The 22599-nt window shown below is 46.7% G+C and overlaps 1 protein-coding gene across 5 annotated transcripts in view; it reads left to right on the top strand.

The window, feature by feature from the left end:
* Positions 1–1109: 1109 nt before the first annotated feature.
* LOC139247830 (uncharacterized) overlaps positions 1110–22599 on the top strand; it is a 135317-nt gene continuing 113827 nt past the window's right edge. For 3 of the 5 annotated variants that reach the window (XM_070871800.1, XM_070871799.1, XM_070871801.1), the window contains exon 1: positions 1111–1678. In XM_070871800.1, coding sequence (XP_070727901.1) covers positions 1355–1678 — 324 coding nt within the window. In that variant the 5' untranslated portion in view covers positions 1111–1354. Of the gene's footprint in view, positions 1679–22599 lie in introns of all 5 variants that reach the window. The other 2 variants (XM_070871798.1, XR_011590970.1) reach the window with 2 other exon arrangements.

The following is a 22599-nucleotide window of genomic DNA, read 5'->3' as shown; positions in this document are numbered from 1 at the left end:
GGAAGGAGTTGAAAGTTGGAATGATTTGATTATTTCTGATGAGTCAGATAGTCTTGTTACGAGTAGAGTACCAGTAGAAAATCCTACAGATGTACGAGATACAAATTCAAGACAAAGTCAGAATTTAAGTCTGAGTCCGAGTTAGGTAGACAAACAGTCTGAAGTTGTAAAGAGTCAAAATGTCAATCAAGGGTTGCCCTTGGAGAAAAACTCTCCTTGGGCTTAGCCGAGAATGAGTCTAATTTCAAAATCAAGTTCAGAAAATTCTGTTCGAGAGCGAAGGTATGTATCCTCTTCGAAACAGAAAACCAGTGGTTAAGTTTGATTGGTAAATATGGCAAAATAAGTCCATATCTTTTGTTGTGTATAACCATGCAAGTTATGTAGGATGATTATTTTATGATTACTTCTTCATTAAGGAGGGCAAAGTGTAATATAGCTCTACCTAGTGGACTACTGTAGTAATGCAACTACTGCGAGTAGATAAGAAAAGGGTCATGTGATGTAGTCACATTATATGTATTGGAGCCATTTTGTGTAGTGTGTTTGTTAGTGATGTTCTAAAGAAAAGATTACAATGCCCCTGCACCGAAGTTATTGGTAATGACAAATACTCATTTCAGCTTTGAACTTCTGTTACCTATATGCCAATCTTAAAAATAATTCGTTAAGAAACATTGTTTCACCATTTTAATCTGCCATTACTATCTGTTGTAAACATTAGTGCAATGCCAACAGCTTTGACGATAAGTGTTTTATCTGCAGTTTCTGCATGTACCCAGCAGCTTCCTGGCGAAGTTTACCCGCCAACCCACCAAGCTCGCGAGCCACGCTCCGGCAAGTGTTTCTCACTGCGTCAAATATCACCAAGCAACGCGTTTACAGAGCGTCACACAATGGCCTTGCCTATCGGATAGCAAAGGGCAGAAATTGCGCCGTTACTTTTTTAAAATTAAAAAAAACACTACATCTGAAGTACCAAAGTGAATAGATGGTTATTCTTTTTAATACCTTCCATTATTTCCCCCTCTATTTTTGAACATTGTTATAAAATGTATTTTCTAGACAGCCCAGCCCCCCCCCGCCGCTGATGGGATAACCCGGACAGGCTGCCTGCTGTGACCCAACAATAGTCAGTGAGGCCGGCGGCAGCCGGGCCGCGCCGCCAGCGGCTTTTATCGCTGACAGTATTGCACTGACTGCGGACGTGCTTTTTATTGGAGCAAATTTGTTAATTTATCAACAGTTTTGTGTTCTTCTTTGTTTCTTGTATATTATTCTCTATTCTCTCTTGTTTTATCTCGGTCGTCTTCCTTGAGCAGGCGCGCTCAGGCGCGCGGTCGGTCTGCCGACCATGTTTGAGGACATGTTCGACGACTTTATGGAAATGACCAGCGACTTCTACTCGACATGGTGGGCCAGCCCTCCGCCGCCGCCAGAATCATTCTTCCACTATCTATTCGGCATCGGATTCTTTGAGACTGTGACGTTCCTGCGCAGCACGTACATGGGCATCATCACCTTGGTGATGCTGTGTCTGTTATTTGTGAGCTTCCTCATGCAGATCATGGTGGTCTGCATGTACCTGATTTACTGGTGGAAGGAGTGGAAGCAAAAACATTCAATGGCGTCGCTGAAGCCGGCTATATCCGATTCGCCTCACTCCACGTGTCACCAGGTGCGTGTATGGGGTTGGGCTTTATTTTGCTAGGAAGCACTGGACCCCGTTACATTTGCCTTCTGGATCTAGCATCTCTGCTGAACCCATCCTCTGCGATAGGAGGCTCCACCCCACCCCCACAACGAGGCCTCCGATCTGCCACAAGGCCACTCACCAAACCCCACCCCCATGTTACTCATCTCCCTCTGATGCTCACCTGGCCCTCCGATGCTCACCTGTCCCCTATCCCACCACCCCCATGCTCCTCTGGCCCCCGATCATTCCTGAATCCCTCCATTCCCTTGCTACTCTGACCCACGATTGTGCCTGACCCCACCCTTGCTTCTTTGGACCCTGAATTGGCACTTCAGCCCCAATCAATGCTGATTTCTTTCCCCACTCCTCCTCCAGGCCCCCAGTGATCCCTCCCTCCTCTCTGCGGCCTAGTGCCATGGGTCTACCCGCCCACAGTCAGCCAGCCTCATAATCTGTTAAATTCGGAAAGACCTGCGGGATTCCTGTTCTCCCATGTTTCCTGACCGCTTTCGAGTACCTGGCTCCCAACCTGCCAAATATTTAAAATTCAGGCCAATATCTTCAATCCCTACCACAACTGCGTTCCTTAGCCACTGACTCCATTCCTCTCCCTGGCAACTGTCTGAGGCTGCACCAGTCTGTTCGCAAACTTGATGTTGTTTTTGACCCTGAGATGAGCTTCTGGCTACATATCCATGCCATCACTAAGACCGTCTATTTCCACTTGCGTAACTCCGCCCTGCTTCTGCTCATCTGCTGAAACCCTCACCATGCTTTTGATGCCTCCAGACTTGACTATTCCAACGCGCTCCTGACTGAGTTCCTATTTTCCACCCTCCATAAACTTAAGTTCATGCAGAATTCTGCTGTCCGTATCCGAAGCCGTACCATGTCCCGTTCATCCATCGTCCCTGTGCTCGCTGACATACGTTGACTCTATTTCACTGCAATCTTCATGTACAGTCACATATGCTTCCTGTTCAACTCAGAATACAGCCATTTAAATACCGCTGCAGCCTTTTAAATGCTGAAGCAGCACTATAAAGTTCTTCATAGTTCGTGCATTCACACAAGCAACCCACAGTTCGAGCAGAAGAATAAGTTAACCACAGACCTGTATACAACATTAGTTAGGCCACAGCTTGAGTACTGTGTACAGTTCTGGTCACCACATTACAGGAAAGATTAGAGAGTACAGAGGAGATTTATGAGGATGTTGCCAGGACTGGAAAATTTTAACTGAGGAAAGATTGAATAGGCTGGGGTTGTTTTCTCTGGAACAAAGGAGGGTGAGGGGAGATTTAATTGAGGTGTCTAAAATTATGAGGGGCCTAGATGGAGTGGCTAGGAAGGATCTAATTCCCTTTGCAGAAGGATTAGAGGGAAAATGAGAAAAAAGATCACCCAGAGCATGGTGGGGGTCTGGAACTCACTGTCTGAATGGATAGTGGAGGCAGAAACCCTCAGAGCATTTAAAAATTACTTGGATGTGCACAAAGAGCTGTGAGCTACAGGGCTACGGACCTAGTGCTGGAAGGTAGGATTAGGCTGGGTAGTTCTTTTTCAACTGGACACAATGGGCTGAATGGCCTGCTGTGTCGTAATTTTTCTATTCTATAAATTATACATGTCCCTCATCGCATTTTTATGCTGCTTGCACTTTGTTATGGCATGTCCTGGTGGAGCTGACCTCATTATGGGCTGGACTTGCTTTCTTCTATTGACCTGTAGCAGTTTTTCCGATTGGTCTTGCTGACCATGCTGAGGACTCATAAGAACATAAGAATTAGGAACAGGAGAAGGCCATCTAGCCCCTCGAGCCTGCTCCGCCATTCAATAAGATCATGGCTGATCTGGTCGTGGACTCAGCTCCACTTACCCGCCCTCTCCCCGTAACCCTTAATTCCCTTATTGATTAAAAATCTATCTTTGACTTGAAAACATTCAATGAGCCAGCCTCAACTGCTTCCTTGGGCAGAGAATTCCACAGATTCACAACCCTCTGGGAGAAGAAATTCCTTCTCAACTCGGTTTTAAATTGGCTCCTCCGTATTTTGAGACTGTGCCCCCTAGTTCTAGTCTCCCCCACCAATGGAAACAACCTCTCTGCCTCTATCTTGTCTATCCCTTTCATGATTTTAAATGTTTCTATAAGATCACCCCTCATCCTTCTGAACTCCAAGGAGTAAAGACCCAGTCTACTCAATCTATCATCATAAGGTAACCCCCTCATTTCTTGAATCAGCCTAGTGAATCATCTCTGTACCCCTTCCAAAGCTAGTATATCCTTCCTTAAGTAAGGTGACCAAAACTGCACGCAGTACTCCAGGTGCGGCCTTACCAATACCTTATACAGTTGCAGCAAGACCTCCCTGCTTTTGTACTCCATCCCTTTCGCAATGAAGGCCAACATTCCATTTGCCTTCCTGATTACCTGCTGCACCTGCAAACTAAGAGTTTCATGCACAAGGACCCCCAGGTCCCTCTGCACCACAGCATGTTGTAATTTCTCCCCATTCAAATAATATTCCCTTTTACTGTTTTTTTTCCCCAAGGTGGATGACCTCACACTTTCCGACATTGTATTCCATCTGCCAAACCTTAGCCCATTCGCTTAACCTATCCAAATCTCCTTGCAGCCTCTCTGTGTCCTCTACACAACCCGCTTTCCCACTAATCTTTGTGTCATCTGCAAATTTTGTTACACTACACTCTGTCCCCTCTTCCAGGTCATCTATGTATATTGTAAACAGTTGTGGTCCCAGCACTGATCCCTGTGGCACACCACTAACCACCGATTTCCAACCTGAAAAAGACCCATTTATCCCGGCTCTCTGCTTTCTGTTAGCCAGCCAATTCTCGATCCGTGCTAATACATTTCCTCTGACTCCGCGTACCTTTGTCTTCTGCAGTAACCTTTAGTGTGGCACCTTATCGAATGCCTTTTGGAAATCTAAATACACCACATCCATCGGTACACCTCTATCCACCATGCTCGTTATATCAAAGAATTCCAGTAAATTAGTTAAATATGATTTCCCCTTCATGAATCCATGTTGCGTCTGCTTGATTGCACTATTCCTATCTAGATGTCCCGCTATTTCTTCCTTAATGATAGTTTCAAGCATTTTCCCCACTACAGATGTTAAACTAACTGGCCTATAGTTACCTGCCTTTTGTCTGCCCCCTTTTTTAAACAGAGGCGTTACATTAACTGCTTTCCAATCTGCTGGTACCTCCCCAGAGTCCAGAGAATTTTGGTAGATTATAACGAATGCATCTGCTATAACTTCCGCCATCTCTTTTAATACCCTGGGATGCACTTCATCAGGACCAGGGGACTTGTCTACCTTGAGTCCCATTAGCCTGTCCAGCACTATCCCCCGAGTGATATTGATTATCTCAAGGTCCTCCCTTCCCACATTCCCGTGACCAGCAATTTTTGGCATGGTTTTTGTGTTTTCCACTGTGAAGACCAAAGCAAAATAATTGTTTAAGGTCTCAGCCATTTCCACATTTCCCATTATTAAACCCCCCTTGTCATCTTCTAAGGGACCAACATTTACTTTAGTCACTCTTTTCCGTTTTATATATCGGTAAAAGCTTTTACTATCTGTTTTTATGTTTTGCGCAAGTTTACTTTCGTAATCTATCTTTCCTTTCTTTATTGCTTTCTTAGTCATTCTTTGCTGTCATTTAAAAGTTTCCCACGAACCTTGGCCACCTTATACGCATTGGTTTTTAATTTGATACTCTCCTTTATTTCCTTGGTTATCCACGGCTGGTTATCCCTTCTCTTACTGCCCTTCTTTTTCACTGGAATATATTTTTGTTGAGCACTATGAAAGAGCTCCTTAAAAGTCCTCCACTGTTCCTCAATTGTGCCACCGTTTAGTCTGTGTTCCCAGTCTACTTTAGCCAACTCTGCCCTCATCCCATTGTAGTCCCCGTTGTTTAAGCATAGTACGCTCGATTGAGACACTACTTCCTCACCCTCAATCTGTATTACAAATTCAACCATACTGTGATCACTCATTCCGAGAGGATCTTTTACTAGGAGATCGTTTTATTATTCCTGTTTCATTACACAGGACCAGATCTAAGATAGCTTTCTCCCTTGTAGGTTCTGTAACATACTGTTCTAAGAAAGAATCCCGTATGCATTCTATTAATTCCTCCTCCAGGCTACCCTGTGCGATTTGATTTGACCAATCGATATGTAGGTTAAAATCCCCCATGATTACTGCCGTTCCTTTTTCACATGCCTCCATTGTTCCCTTGATTATTGCCTGCCCCACCGTGAAGTTATTATTTGGGGGCCTATAAACTGCCCCCACCAGTGACTTTTTCCCCTTACTATCTCTAATCTCCACCCACAATGATTCAAAATTTTGTTCGTTAGAGCCAATATCGTCTCTCTCAACTGCCCTGATATCATCCTTTATTAACATAGCTACCCCACCTCCTTTCCCTTCTTGTCTATCTTTCCGAATTGTCAGGTACCCCTGTATGTTTAATTCCCAGTGTTGGCCACACTGCAACCACGTTTCTGTAATGGCCACCAAATCATACCCATTTGTAATGATTTGTGCCGTCAACTCATTTACTTTATTTCGAATGCTGCGTGTGTTTAGGTAGAGTGTTTTAATACTAGTTTTTAAACCATGATTTTTAGTTTTGACCCCTCCTGCAGCCCCTTTATATTCATACATATTGTCCCTTCCTATCACCTTGTGGTTTACACTTACCCCAGTGCGACTCTGCTCTGTTGCCTCCTGCCTTTTGCATTCTTTCTTGGGGTCCTGTTGATCTGAGCTCTCACCCACTCTAACTAGCTCAGAGCCCTCTCCTGGGTTCCGAATACTCCTCGCATTGAGGCACCGAGCTTTCATGCTTGCCTTTTTATTACACTTTGACCCTTTAGAATTTTGCTGTACAGTGGCCCTTTTTGTTTTTTGCCTTAGGTTTCTCTGTCCTCCACTTTTACTCATCTCCTTTCTGTCTTTTGCTTCTGTCTCCATTTTGTTTCCCTCTGTCTCCCTGCATTGGTTCCTCTCCCCCTGCCATATTAGTTTAACTCCTCCTCAACAGCACTAGCAAACACTCCCCCAGGACATTGGTTCCGGTCCTGCCCAGGTGCAGGCCGTCCAGTTTGTACTGGTCCCACCTCCCCCAGAACCGGTTCCAATGCCCCAGGAATTTGAATCCCTCCCTGCTGCACCACTGCTCAAGCCACGTATTCATCTGAGCTATCCTGCGATTCCTACTCTGACTAGCACGTGGCACTGGTAGCAATCCCGAGATTACTACTGTTGAGGTCCTACGTTTTAATTTAGCTCCTAGCTCCTTAAATTCGTTTCGAAGGACCTCATCCCTTTTTTTACCAATGTCGTTGGTACTAATGTGCACCACGACAACTGGCTGTTTACCCTCCCTTTTCAGAATGTCCTGTACCCGCTCAGAGACATCCTTAACCCTTGCACCAGGGAGGCAACATACCATCCTGGAGTCTTGGTTGCGGCCGCAGAAACCCCTATCTATTCCCCTTACAATTGAATCCCCTATCACCATCGCTCTCCCACTCTTTTTCCTGCCCTCCTGTGCAGCAGAGCCAGCCACGGTGCCATGAACGTGGCTGCTGCTGCCCTCCCCTGATGAATCATCCCCCTCAACAGTACTCAAAGCGGTGTATCTGTTTTGAAGGGGGATGGCTGCAGGGGACGCCTGCACTACCTTCCTTGCACTGCTCTTCCTGCTGGTCTTCCATCCCCTATCTGGCTGTGGACCCTTCACCTGCGGTAAGACCAACTCGCTACACGTGCTACTCACGTCATTCTCAGCATTGTGGATGCTCCAGAGTGAATCCACCCTCAGCTACAATTCCGCAACGCGGACCGTCAGGAGCTGGAGGCGGATACACTTCCCAGACATGTAGTCGTCAGGGACACAGAAGTGTCCCTGAGTTCCCACATGGTACAGGAGGAGCATATCACGTGACCGAGCTCTCCTGCCATGACTTAACCCTTAGATACACTTAAATTGGCAACAACAATGCGAAAGTTTACTCACTGTTATAGAAGAGAAAAAAGAAAAACTACTCACCAATCACCAGCCAATCACTTACCCCCTTGGCAGTGACATCACCTTTCTGTTTCTTTCTACTTTTTTCCCTTCTCCCTGTAGCTGCACAAGCACGCCTCAGCGACGCACATCCCGACTGCTGATCTCGCGGCCTTTATAGGCCTCTCGCCGACCCCGGACTCACGCCTCAGCGTCGCACCTCCCGACTGCTGATCTCCTGGCCTTTATAGGCCTCCCACCGACCCCAGACTCACGCCTCAGCGTCGCACCTCCCGACTGCTGATCTCGTGGCCTTTATAGGCCTCCCACCGACCCTGGACTCACACCTCAACGACGCACACACAGGCTGCAGACCACAAAGTTCCTCTTCTTCCAAACCAGCCTCTCTGTTGAATTGCTCCCTCCCGCCCCTAGCCCAGGCCGAGTGGCCTCCCAGTGCATTCTCCCGCCCCTAGCCCAGGCCGAGTGGCCTCCCAGTGCATTCTCCCGCCCCTAGCCCAGGCCGAGTTGCCGCCCAGTGCGTTCTCCCGCCCCTAGCCCAGGCCGAGTGGCCTCCCAGTGCGTTCTCCCGACCCTAGACCAGGCCGAGTGGCCTCCTGCACCAACCCGCTGCCTTCCCGTGCCGAGTGCAGAAAGGTGAATTGGAGTTCGATCCGGAAGGTAGGACTTTAATTTTTTATTTCTTCTTATTTTAATCGTGCGAAGGCAGGATGGTTTTGCAAGTCTGTTCCCTAAGACTTGGTTGGTTCGGGCTCACGTCCTCTCCGCTTCCCGCCCCTATCCCAGGCCGAATGGTCTCCGATGTACTTACTTGCGCCGATTTCTTTAACTCTCCGCAAGGGTTTTCTCGAGTGGCCACATACGCTGGCTTAAGCAGAAATAGAGTAACTATTAGCTGGCCAAAGTTTCCTTAATGGCCAGAATGTGAGTAGGTGGCTGGTAACGCCCCCTTTTGAGAAAAAAGAACTTACCCAAAAAAACTTAACTTAAGTGAGTTATGCTGGTGCAAATTGATTGGGAAAACTGGGGATTTTTAAGTTAGGCCAGAAAAAGCAGCCTACTCCAAAAAAAAAGGGAGCAAATACTGGGGAAAATTGAGCCCTATATGTGCACATTTGAGTAATGTTTAAATGTGATGAGGGTTTCTGCCTCTACCATCCTTTCAGGTAATGTGAACCCATTGCACCAGCCTGTCTGCCTTCTTAAAGTCTCTCACTATCCTCCTCACTGTTCACTATACTTCCAAATTTTGTGTCATCTACAAATTTTGAAATTGTGCCCTGTACACCCTAGTCCAAGTCATTAATATATATCAAGAAAATCAGTGGTCCTAGTACTGACCTCTGGGGAACACCACTGCATACCTTCCTCCAGTCCGAGAAACAACCGTTCACCTCATCTCTCTGCTTCCTTCACTTAGCCAATTTTGTATCCATGCTGTCCCTTTTATTCCATGCGCCTTTTGGAAGTCCATGTACACCACATTAACTGCATTGCCCTCATCAGCCCTCTCTGTTAACTCATCAAAAAGTATCAATTAAGTTAGTACTGTGGAAGCACTACTCTCTTCGTGTGGAAAATGGCGATGGCGCATTGCCCTCTCCAGGTTTGTGACGGAATACGTGCACTGCCGCCCTGCACTACACGTGCAGCACTACACAGACAGAATTTTCCACCCCCTCCTCGTGTTTTTAAACCCAAGAGTTTCAGCTCAACCATTTGTGACTTCTACCTGCAGATCCACCACAGTAACTGGGAGGGAGAGGGGGGAGGGGTTGGTCATAGGATAGGGCAGAGGTGGAGGAAAGTGGTGGTGGTGCTGATGATGATTAGGAGGAACAACTGCAATGAGATCACTATCTCCTTGTCAACTATTTTGATCATCAGGAGGATGATAATGAATAGGAAAGTGAAGTTGGACTCTGACCCTTTCTATGAATTCCCACACAGACCTGTTCCTCTACCTCAACCCCCTCCAATTCATAAGAACGTAAGAAATAGGAGCAGGAGTAGGCCATTTGACCCCTCGAGCCTGCTCCTCCATTCAATAAAATCATGGCTGATCTGATCTTGGCCTCAACTCCACTTCCCTGCCCTCTCCCCATAACCCTTGACTCCCTTATCATTCAGAAACCTGTCTATCTACACTGCAAATATGTTCAATGATCCAGCCTCCACAGCACTCTGGGGAACAGAATTCCAAAGATTTACGACCCTCAGAAGAAATTCCTCCTCCTCATTTTAAATGGGCAACCCCTTATTCTTAACTATGCCCCCTAGTTCTAGATTCCCCCATGAGTGGAAACATCCTCTCTGCATCTACCTTGTCGAGCCCCTTCAGTATCATATATGTTTCAATAAGATCACTTCTCAGTTTTCTAAACTCCAATGAGTATAGGCCCAAACTGCTTAACTTCATATGACAACACCTTCATCTCAGGACTCAACCTCATGAACCTTCTCTGAACTGCTTCCAATGCAAGTATGTCCCTCCTTAAATAAAGAGACCAAAACTGTACACAGTACTCCAGGTGTGATCTCACCAACATCCTGTACAGTTGTAGGAGGACTTCCCTACTTTTACACTCCATCCCACTTGCAATAAAGCCAACATTGCATTTGCCTTCCTAATTAGTTGCTGTGCCTGCATGCTAACTCTTTGTGTTTCATGTACAAGGACCCCCAGATCCCTCTGTACTGCAGCATTTTGTAATCTCCCCATTTAAATAATTTGCTTTTTTATTTTTCCTACCAAAGTCGATAATCTCACATTTTCCCACATTATACTCCATTTGCCAAATTTTTGCCCACTCACTTAGCCTATCTATATCCCTTTTCAGATTCTTTGCATCCTCCTCACAACTTGCTTTCCCACCTATCTTTGTGTCATGAGCAAATTAGACTACATTACACTCGGTTCCTTCATCCAAGTCATTAATATTGATTGTAAATAGTTGAGGCCCCAGCACTGATCCCTGTGGCACCCCACTAGTTACAGTTTGCCAACCTGAAAATGACCCATTTATCCTCAACTCTCTGTTTTCTGTTAGCCAATCCTCTATCCATGCTAATATATTACCTCCAATCCCGTGAGCTCTTGTGCAGTAACCTTTTATGTGGCACCTTATCAAATGCCTTCTGGAAATCCAAATACATAACATCTACTGTTTCCCCTTTATCCACCCTGCTCGTGACATCCTCAAAGAACTCCAGCAAATTTGTCAAACATGATTTCCCTTTCATAAAACCATGTTGACTCTGCTTGACTGCATTATAATTTTCTAAATGTCTACTACTTCCTTAATAATGGACTCCAGCATTTTCCAAATGGCAGATGTTAGGCTAACTGGTTCATGGTTTCCTACTTTCTGTCTCCCTCCTTCTTTACATGAGGGCATTCCATTTGCGGTTTTCCAACCCGCTGGGACCTCTCCAGAATCCATGGAATTTTGGTAGATTGCATCCACTATCTCTTTTAAGATCCTAGGATGCAGGCCATCAGGTCCAGGGGACTTGTCCACCCTTAGTCCCATTAGTTTGCCTAGTACTTTTTGCTCAAGTGATAGTGTTTGTTTTAAGTTCCTCTCCCCCAATAGCCCTTGCTGATCCATTATTGGGAGGCTTTTAGAGTCTTCTGCCGTGAAGACAGATACAAAATATTTGTTCAAAATCTCTGCCATTTCCCCATTTCCCATTATTAATTTCCCCAGTCTCATCCTCTAAGCGACCAACTTTACTTTAGCTAGGTTTATCGTTCTCTTGGAGTCTTTCTTTCTCACTGGAATATATCTTTGCTGAGAATTCTGAAATATCTCCTTAAATGTTTGTCATTGTTTTTCTACCGTCTTACCCTTTAATCTATTATCCTATTAGCCAACTCTGCCTTCATACCTTTTGTATTTGCCGGTATTTAAGTTCAGGACTTGAGTTTGAGACCTAGCTTCTCCACCCTCAAACTGAATTTGAAATTCCACCATGCTATGATCACTCTTCCCAAGAGGATCTTTCACTAAGAGATCATTAATTAATCCAAACTCATTATACATTACAGATTGAAAATAGCCTGCTCCCTGGTTGGTTCCACAATGTATTTTTTGAAGAAACCATTCCACAGACACTATGAACTCTTCTTCCAGGCTACCTTTGCCAACTTGATTTGTCCAATTATTATGAAGATTAAAATTGCACATGATTATTGCCGTACCTTTCTTACAAGCTTCCATTATTTCTTGATTTATACCCTGTCCCACAGTGTGGCTACTGTTAGGGGGCCTATAGACCACTCTCACCAGTGACTTACTTCCCTTATTATTTCTTATCTCTACCCAAACTGATTCTACATCATGATCCTCTGAGCCAATGTCATTTTTCACTACTGCACTGATCTTATCTTTTATTAACAGAGCGACACCACCTCACTTTTCCTTTCTGCTTATCCTTCCAAAAAGGCAAATAACCCTGAATATTCAGTTCTCAGCCTTGGTCACCTTGCAACCACATCTCTAACGGCAATCAGATCATACCCATTTATTTCTATTTGTGCCGTCAACTCATCTTGTTAGGAATGCTGTGTGCATTCAGATAAAGAGCTTTTAACTTTCCTGACTCTGACTCTTTCTGATGCTTTCTTATGTGTATACGCTCTGTCCCTTCCTGTCACACTCTGGTTATCATTACCCCTATCGCTACCCTGCACATTTGCCTTCTCCTTTCTCTTTGACTTTTTACATTTCTGCTCACTGGATCCCTCCCCGCTACCCCACCCTCCACCCCCACTACAGGTGCAGAGTCGAGAATCCGGAGTTTCGGACTTGGGATGATCGGTGGCAGGGTCGTTCGGAATCCGAAAATGTTCCGGAATCCGGACCCGACGACCCTGCCGACCTCGGGGCCTCCTCAGCGGGGCCTGCCCGAACACCACCTCGGCAGGGCCGGCCCGCCCGATGACAACCTCCTCGGCGGGGCGGGGCCGCCCCTGCTCGACCACCTCCTCGGCGAGACCCCTGCTCGACAACAATCTCCTCGGCGGGGCCCGCCCGACGACATCCTCGGTGAGGCCAGACCACCCCAACAGCTCCTCGGCGGGAATCCTCCCCACTTTCTGACGTTCCGAAATCCAGAAATACCCGAACCTGGATTCGTGACGTCAGAAACGGGTCGAAAGTCTGGAAAAACCCGGAATCTGGAACGGCTTCAGTCCCGAGGGTTCCGGATTTTAGGCGCTGCACCTGTATTTAGTTTAAAGCCCTATCTACAACCCTAGTTATTCAATTCACCTCGAGACTGGTCCCAGCCTGGTTCAAGTAAAGCCTGTCTCGATGGAACAGCTCCCTCGTATCCCAGTACTAGTGCCCCATGAATTGAAACCCATTTCTCCCACACCAATCTTTGAGCCGCGCGTTCAACTCTCTGATCTTATTTACGCTATGCATATTTACTCGTGGCTCAGGTAGTAATCCAGAGATTATTACCTTTGTGCTTCTACTTTTTAATTTAGCCCCTAGCTGCTTATACTCCCTCAGCAGAACCTCTATCTTTGTCCTACCTACGTCGTTGGTACCTACGTGGATCACGACAACTGGATCTTTTCCCTCCCAGTCCAAGTCTCTCTCCAGCCCAGAGGAGATGTCCTTAATCCTGGCACCGGGCAGGCAACTCTATCTTCGGGACTCGTGCTCTCGGCTGCAGAGAACAGTATCTATCCCCCTAACTATACTGTCCCCTACCACTATCACATTCCTTTTTACTGCCCAAACTTGAATGGCCCCTGTACCACGGTGCTGTGGTCAGTTTGCTCATCCTTCCTGCAGTCCCTGCTCTCCCTCCCTGCAGTCCCTGCTCTCGTCCACACATGGAGTAAGAACCTCATCCGTGTTAGATAATTGCAAGGGCTGAGGCTCCTCCATCACTACATTCTGGGTCACCATACCTGCCTCACTCGTAATCACACCCTCCTGTCCCTGACCATGGACCAAATTTGAATTATTTAACCTAAGGGGTGTGACTGCCTGGTGAAACACCGCGTCCAGGTAACTCTTCCCCCTCCCAGATATGTCGCAGACTTTGAAGCTCGAACCCCAGTTCATCAACTTGAAGCCGAAGTTCCTTGAGCAGCCAACACTTACTGCAGATGTGGTCGCCGTGGATCACGCTGGTGTCCACCAGCTCCCACATGTTTCAGCTGCAACATACCACATGCCCCTGCCATTTCTAATGTCTTTTATTTAATTAATTAAGTTTTCAAGTTTTGAATGTTTAGTTTTTAATCCCGGCTCTCAATTTAAAGCAATGACCAAGAAAAAGAGAGAAATACTGACCAACCAATCAATTCCCCGCTTTCCTGTGACATCATGCTTTGATTTCTTTTTACTTCTTACCCTCCCAGGTCGGTTGGTGCTGCTCCGGAATCTCCCGTTCCGATCTGGTCTCGCGCTGTTTTCGGACGCTCTCGTGTCACTTGTTTCTTCACTCCCAGGCACCAGCTCATATAAATTTTCCTGTTGGGGCAGCTAGATATTGTTAGTGAGGATGTGATACCTGGTGATTCACAGAGCAGAAGGAAGTGGGTGAGGATGTGCCACCTTCCCAGCGCAGGCTCCCTGTGGTTCCAGAGGCGTGGGACCAAGAACTCTTCGATATTCATCTGAACAGCAGGATGTTTGAGGAGTACCATACCTATGTGCTGGCTCGGAGAATATGTAGCAACTGGCAATTTTGACTTTTAAGCCTACAGCTGTCTTGTGGCAACATCAGGGAAGCTTTATCTTTGTTGCAGGCACCAATGGAGTGTGTGGGAGCTTCATTGGAATCTGCTGTAGACATCTGCGCTGCAGTGCCGTTGACCTTCATATCATAAATTTAATTGAGCACTCGGGACTTAGTGGCCCAAAAGTGGGAAAGGCCATAAAAGGACAGAGCGATTTAATGGTGGAATACTACCAAAAACAGTTTCTGCCTGATTTTTTTTCCACATAAATGTACTTACTCCAATTATGTAGTACAAATATGGCAAGGAAATTCACTCCCTATGTTCTTAGTCCAACAGAGAAAGAAACAAACATTGCTTAATTAGGATACTGTGGATACTGGAATCTGAAATACCTTGAAGTTCTGCTCTTCCCTCAGACGGGATTCCTGTTTGTCTCTTTTACCTTGTTCATCTTCATTGCTTTCTGTTTCCCTTCTTGTGTTCGATCAAGTATCTGCCAAAACTCGTTTTCACAGCCACATCTCTTTCCTCAGTAACTGTTTCCATATCTGACTTAATCCACGTGGATTCCAACTGAAATTCCACCCTTCATGTTTTGGATGCACTCAGGATTACAGATATCTGTGAGATATTCAACGTTCCTCGAACCACTGCTCTCGCCGCATTCCGAGATCCACACTCAATGCTATGCGCCGTCACAAGTGCACTCTCGACCTCTCTCTTCAGCAGCACCGACTAAGCTGTCCTGGTCCGCAGTTCCATTTCATCCTTCGTCACATCCAGCACTTTAACAAAAAACTTTTTCTCTTCCTTTCAGGTGTCAAGGATCATAAGCTTCAACAACTCTTGGATGCCAACACCCCTCCGAAACCACCACCTCCTTCACTTCCCTCTGATCCCATCCCTTCCAATCTCATCCCTGCCATGTTTTCACTGTCCCCTCTGATCTTCCCCCCTCTGACCCCGAACGATCAGTCCTCAGCAAAGGCCTGAGCTTCATCCGCTTATGCCTCCACCTTAATGAATTTCGAGCTCAGCACGACGCTCAGCTCTTTTTCCGCCCACTTCTTCGGCCAGGAGTCTTTCCTCTGCACAGCTGACCTTTCCCATTTTCAGAATTCTCGCTCTACTTGGACCCCTCCTTCTGGCCTCTTGTCCTCTAGATCTCTTCATTGCAAACCGCCGATGAGACTCAATTTCTCTGCTCCCCTCACTCACTCCAACCTACCTACCTTCCTCTGAACTTGCAGCACTCCGCGTTCTCAGATCCAACACCAACTTTGTCATTAAACCTGCCGACAAGGGTAGTTCTGTTGTTTGATGAACCGACCTCTACCTTGCAGAGGCTAATTGCCAAATCTCTGACAGCTCCTCCTACCTCTCCTTGGACCATGATCCCACAACCAAACATCAAGCCATCATTTCCTATACCATCACTGACCTCATCTCCTCTGGAGATCTTCCCTCCACAGCCACCAACCTCGTAGTTCCCCAGCCCTGCACAGCCCATTTCTACCTCCTTCCCAAGATCCACCAACAGGACTGCACCGTTAGACCCATCGTTTCAGCCTGTTCAGTTCTTCCTATCTCAACTCTATTTTATTCTCCTCTTGTCCAGTCTCTTCCCACCTATATCAGCGACTCGTCCGATGCCCTCCGCCACTTTTAACAGTTTCCAATTTCCTGGCCCCAACCATCTCCTTTTCACTGGATGTACAATCCCTCTACACTTCCATCCCCCACCAGGATGGCCTGAGGGCATTCCGCTTCTTACTCGAGCTGGCGCCCAACCAGTCCCCATCCACAAACACCCTCACCCGCCTGGCTGAACGTCTTGTCAAATTGAACAACTTCTCCTTTGACTCCACTCACTTCCTCCAAATTAAAGGTGTTGCTATGGGAACTTGCATGGGTCCTAGCTATGCCTGCCTTTTTGTGGGATATGTGGAACATTCTTTGTTCCAGTCGTACTTAGGTCCTCTCCCTCACCTCTCTTTTCCAGTACATCGATGACTATTGGGGCCGTCTCCTGCTCTCGCCCTGAACTAGAAAATTTAATTCACTTTGCACCCAATTTCCACCCTTCCCTCACTTTCACATGGACTATCTTCGACTCTTCCCTTCCCTTCCTCAACTTCTCTGTCTCCCATTTCTAGGGGTAGACTATTGACAAACATTCACTATAAGCCCACTGACTCCCACAAGCTACCTGGACTACAATTCCTCCCACCCTGCATCCTGTAAGGACTCCATTCCATTCTCCCAGGTTCTCTGTCTCCGTCGCATCTGTTCTGACGATGCCACCTTCGCACACTATTGCCTCTGATATGTCTTCCGTTTTCCTCAACCAAGGAATCCCCTCCGCCGTGGTTAACATGACCCTCGACCGTGTCCGTTCGACTTCCTGCACTTTTGCTCTTACCTCTTCACCTCCCTCACAGAACCACGACAGGGTTCCCCTTGTCCTCACCTTTCACCCCACCAATCTCCAGGTTCAACGGATCATCCTCCATCATTTCCATCACCTCCAGCTTGATCCCACCACCAATCACATCTTCCCCTCCCCTCCCCTCTCAGCATTCCAAAGGGACTGCTCCCTCTGCGACACCATTGTCCATTCCGCAGTCAGCCCCAGCAGCCCCCCCCTTCCCACTGCACCTTCCGATGCAAGTGCCGGCGACACAACGCCAGCCCTTTTACCTCCTCCCTTCCCACTCCCCAAACAGGGCCTAGGTGAAACAGTGATTTACTTGTCCTTCTTTCTGATAAGCTCACAATAAAGGATGAAACTGAGTACTGTGTACAATGAGCAAGTGTGACCTTAGCTCCTTTAATGAGACTTCAGAATGCAGGAGCCTCGTGGGTGGCCTGCTTATATACCGTGCTCCCAAGAAATGCTGGGATTCCTTGGGACTCCAACAGGTAGGCCCTCTGGTGGTAGTGTAATACAGGTTGCAAGGGTTTAAATACATAACATCACTCCCCGCGAAGTCAATAGTACACTTATTTATAAGGTGACACCAGCTGGGGCTCCTCGCTCCATTGTCGATTGTCTCGGTACAAATGCGGGTTTGGGTGAGTTGGTTAGTTCTTCATTGAGCTGCTGGGCAGCCGAGCTTGCCAGGCTGCTGGGAATGGTGAGTTTCGTGGTCAACCATGATGTCAGTTGCCACTTTGTGTGTGTGTGTGTGTGTTTGTGTGTATGTGTTGGATGGTCAAAGTTGGTGGTGTCTTCTTCGGTTTGTTCATAGCAGTTGGTGAACCGCAATTTGATTTGGTCCAAATGTTTTCTGTACGTTAGTCCACTGGCCAATTTGACCTGAAACACCCGATTCCCCTCTTTGGCTGTGACCGTGCCAGCAAGCTATTTGGGACCATTTCCATAATTGAATACAAACACAGGATCATTGATCTCAATATCACGTGACAAATTTGCGCAGTCATGGTACAAACTTTGTTGATAGAGCCTGCCCTCCACGTGATCATGGAGATCAGGATGGACAAGAGAGAGCCTTGTTTTGAGCGCCCTTTTCATGAGCAGCTCGGCTGGGGGAACTCCGGTGAGTGAGTCGAGTCGGGTCTGGTGCGGTAGCTGAGCAGCACCCGGGATAGCCGGGTCTGCAGGGAGCCTTCTGACACACGTTTCAAGCTTTGCTTGATGGTCTGAACTGCCCCTTCTGCCTGCCGTTGGATGCGGGCTTGAACAGGGCAGATGTGATGTGCTTGATCCCATTGCGGGTCATGAATTCCTTGAATTCAGCACTGGTGAAACATGGCCCATTGTCGCTGACCAGGACATCAGGCAGGCCGTGTGTGGCAACATGGCTCGTAGGCTTTCAATTTGTGTCCGTGTACATGCTTACAGACATTATCGCACATTCAATCCATTTTGAATAAGCGTCGACGACAACCAAAAACATTTTGACTAGAAATTGGCCTGCATAGTCCACGTGGATCCTCGACCACGGTTTGGAGGGCCAAGACCACAAACTTAGCGGTGCGTCTCTGGGTGCATTAGTCAGCTGAGAGCAAGTGTTGCACTGGCGCACGTATGACTCTAAATCTGAGTCAATGCTGGGCCACCATACATGGGATCTGGTTGTGGCTTTCATCATTACAATGCCTGGGTGGGTGCTGTGCAGCTCACAAATGAACGTATCTCTGCCTTTCTTGGGCAAGACCACGCGATTGCCCCACAACAGACAGTCCGCTTGCAGGGACATTTTTTCTTTGCGCCTGTGGAACGGCTTAATCGCCTCCTGCATCTCCGCTGGGACTCTGGACCAGCTCCCATGGAGGACACAGTTTTTTTACCAAGGACATAAAGGATCCTGGCTGGTCCAGGTCCTGATCTGGCAGGCCGTGACGGGGGACTTCTCGTTCTCAAATGCATCCAATACCATGAGCAAGTCCACTGACTGTGCCATTTCCACCCCGGTGGTGGGCAATGGCAGCCGACTGAGTATCTGCGAGTTCTTTGTGATCGGTCTGTGGTGGATTACATAGTTGTATGCCGACAGCGTGAGTGCCCATCTTTGGATGCGGGCAGAGGCATTAGTGTTAATCCCTTTGCTCTCAGAGAACAGCGATATGAGTGGCTTGTGGTCCGTTTCAAGCTCAAACTTGAGGCCAAATAAGTACTGGTGCATTTCTTTTACCCTGTAAACGCACGCCAGAGCCTCTTTCAATCGTGCTGTAGGTCCTTTCAGCCTTGGACAAACTCCTGGACGCATAAGCGACCGGTTGCAAAATTCCCGATTTGTTAGCCTGTTGTAACACACACCCAACCCCGTATGATGACGCATCGCAAGCCAGCACTAATCTTTTACAAGGATTATACAGGACAAGCAGTTTGTTTGAACACAACAGATTTCTGGCTTTCTTAAAGGCAGCCTCTCGTGAATTTCCCCATACCCTGTCGTCTCCCTTGCGCAGTAGCACATGTAGGGGTTCTAGCAGGGTGCTTAACCCAGGTAGGAAATTACCGAAATAGTTAAGGAGTCCAGGAATGACTGCAGCTCTGTCACCTTCTGTAGTCGCAGCGCGTTCTTGGTGGCCTCCGTCTTGGAGTCAGTGTGTCTGAAGCCGTCTGCTGCGATTCTTCTTCCCAAGAACTCGACGTCCTGCACCAGGAAAACACACTTCGAGTGTTTCAACCTGAGCCCCACGCGATCCAACCGACGATGGCATCAGCCTTCTAACGTATAACTGGAGGATATTATGACTCTTCCAAGACTAGATGTTGGACTAGCAATCTAATGAGACAATGTTAGGATCGATAGAGGGATAATGAGAGGTGGAGCTGCACTGTAAATGTGGAAGCTGACTCCATGTCTGAATATTACATCAAGTGGCAGCATGTAGATGAGAAAGGGGAGAGTGCAACGGTTGAATCCCTGCTGGATTCTGGAGGTAACAGCTGCAGTATCATGAAGAAAGGCCACTGCTCGAGATATTCTAGCTACCATCCACAGGTAAGTGGTACCAAGTGAGGGCAGTTCCACTGAGCTAGACAATGGATGGGGGCATTGGAGGAGAATGGCGTGGTTGACCGTGTCAAAAACTGCAGAGATGTCAAAGAGGGAAAATGAACCACAATTACAATCACATAAGATGTAATTTGTAGCTTTGATTAGGGTCGTTTTGTTGCTCTGACAAGGGTGGAAATGTGATTGGAGAGATTGAAACAGAGCTGCAAGAAAGATGGGTATGCATTTGGGAGGTGACATCACATTCAATACCTTTGCATATTCAAAGATAGAGCCGTAGTTTACAAGGACAGATCGGCCAAGATTAGTTTTTTTTTTGAAGGATGAGGATGTGTGTTTTGAAAAGGGAGGAGAACAGTACCTGAGGATAGGGACCATTTACAGTATCAGCTGGCATGGGGACCAGGAAGAATGGCCATCCAGTTTAGTGGTAATGGGGTCCAGGGAGCAGGAGGTAGGTGTCATGGACAAGATAAGCTTGGAAGGGGCATGAGGGGAGATGGAGGAGAAATCATTCAATATTATCATGGCTGACAATGCACTTCAGTATCCCATTCCTGCTTTCTCTCCATAAGTCTTGATCCCTTTAGCCATAAGGGCCACATCTAACTCCCTTTTGAATATATCTGAAGAACTGGCCTCAATAACTTTCTCTGACACAGGTTCAGGGATAGTCTATGGGGAAGCTTGGTTTGGTGAGCATCGGGAAGCAGCAGAAGCAGCAAAAAGGATGATCTCAATCTTGGTGACGAAGTCTGTGAGCTTCTCACATTTGGGCAGGAAGGAACTGAAATCCGAGGGGAGAGATAAAATAACCTTTGAGATGGAGATTAAGATCACAAGGGATGTGGAGTTACTCTGTGCAGAGGTCGGGGTTCGAAAGGAGGGTGGATATTTTGAGGAGAAACTTGTGATGGGATTTGAGTGTACAAGGATTTTAAAAGAGAGATGAGTGGTGGAACAAAGAGACATGCTTGAAGGGGGAGAAAGTGGAAGAGATAAGTGGCAGATGCAATTTAATGTGGATGGGTGGGGTAATACATTTTGGGAGAAAAAGCAAGGAACTTTATGGAAATACTGAATGTTGTGTATGAACAGAACTGTCAGTTTAAATATATAATTGCTTGTAAGTATAAGTGCTGGCAGATGAAGTTGGGTAGCTGCAATATTTTTTTTAATTCGTTCCATGCATGTGGGCATCAGTGGCAAGGCCAATATTTATTACTCACCCTCGTTTCCCTTGAGAAGGCGGTGGTGAAACTTTTTATTGAATGCTGCAGTCCAATTTATGAATCCGAATTCAGTTTAAAAAAAAAACTAAAAATAAACGCATTGACTCCTGATAACAAACTGGAAGCTACTGTAGTCCAACCATCCCCTCTTGACATTCAACAGCATCACCATCGAATCGTCAACCATTTACATCCTTGGGGGTGGTGGGAGGGTGGTCATTGACCAGAAACTCACTGGTTCAGCCACATTAATGCTGTAGCTACTAGACTAGGTCAGAGGCTTGGCATTCTGTGGTGACTTAATTACCTCCCGACTCCCCAAAGCCTCTCTGCCACCGACAAAGCACAAGTCAGGAGTGTGATGGAACACTCTACTTGCTGGATGGGTGCAACAGTAACAAACCTCCTCTTCCTACATCCTCCTCTTTGAATGACACACTTTAATCTTGTATCTGTGTCCTGTTCCAGTCCCACTCAACCACTGGAAACGGTCTGTTTCACTATACTTTGTCCCATCCCTTCAAAATTTTAAACATCTCCATAAAATCACCCCTTAATCTCTTCTGCTCTAACAAAACCTGCCCCAGTTTTTCAAAGTCTTTTGGCAGATTTATATTCCTTATACCATGCAGCACCACTACATCCTTGTATAAGAGGGGAGGCTACTTTTCACATGCTAATTGGGGTCCCATACAGTTCAAATGTTCAGTGTAAGTTTCGGATACCAATGAGTAAAGTGTGTAACGTGCATGCCCCGTCATTGGTACCAGGTGTTAAGCAGCATAATCAGTGGTCCTTTATAGGGGTCTTGCTCATGAATGCTGTTCCTGGCACCACAAAAATCTTGCCACTCACTACTGGCCATCCACATCCTCCTCACTCCATTCACTCTATTACCTCTGGCTTAATTCCGTGGAAGTTGCCATCCACCTTGGTTGCCTGTTAGCGCTGGTTTAGCGCTTGCAGATCACTGATCAAATGGAAATGAGACCCTCAAATTGGCTTAGGGTTCTAGAAGGCAAGGATATTGGGCACTGCTCAATGTTGGCACAAAGTGAAAATCCAACCCAACGCCCATGTGTATTGCCACAGGAGATTGCCCAGTATCAGAAAGTTATAGTTGTGAAATTAGTTACACTGGTCCCAAGTTTCGACATGATTTTCTCCTGATTTTTAGGAGCAATTGGTGTAGAACGGAGTATCTTAGAAATCGGAATTCTCGCCATTTAGTTTGCTCCAGTTCTAGTCAGTTAAAACAGTTTCACTTTGGAACAGATTTTTTTTCAAAAGGGGGCGTGTCCGGCCACTTACGCCTGTTTTCAAAGTTTTGTCAGTGAAAACTTACTCCAAACTAACTTAGAATGGAGTAAGTGAGGATTTTTGTACGCTCGA

Source organism: Pristiophorus japonicus, unplaced genomic scaffold, assembly GCF_044704955.1.
Source record: "Pristiophorus japonicus isolate sPriJap1 unplaced genomic scaffold, sPriJap1.hap1 HAP1_SCAFFOLD_283, whole genome shotgun sequence".
NCBI lineage: Eukaryota > Metazoa > Chordata > Chondrichthyes > Pristiophoridae > Pristiophorus > Pristiophorus japonicus.
This window is presented reverse-complemented; position numbering and strand designations above follow the sequence as displayed.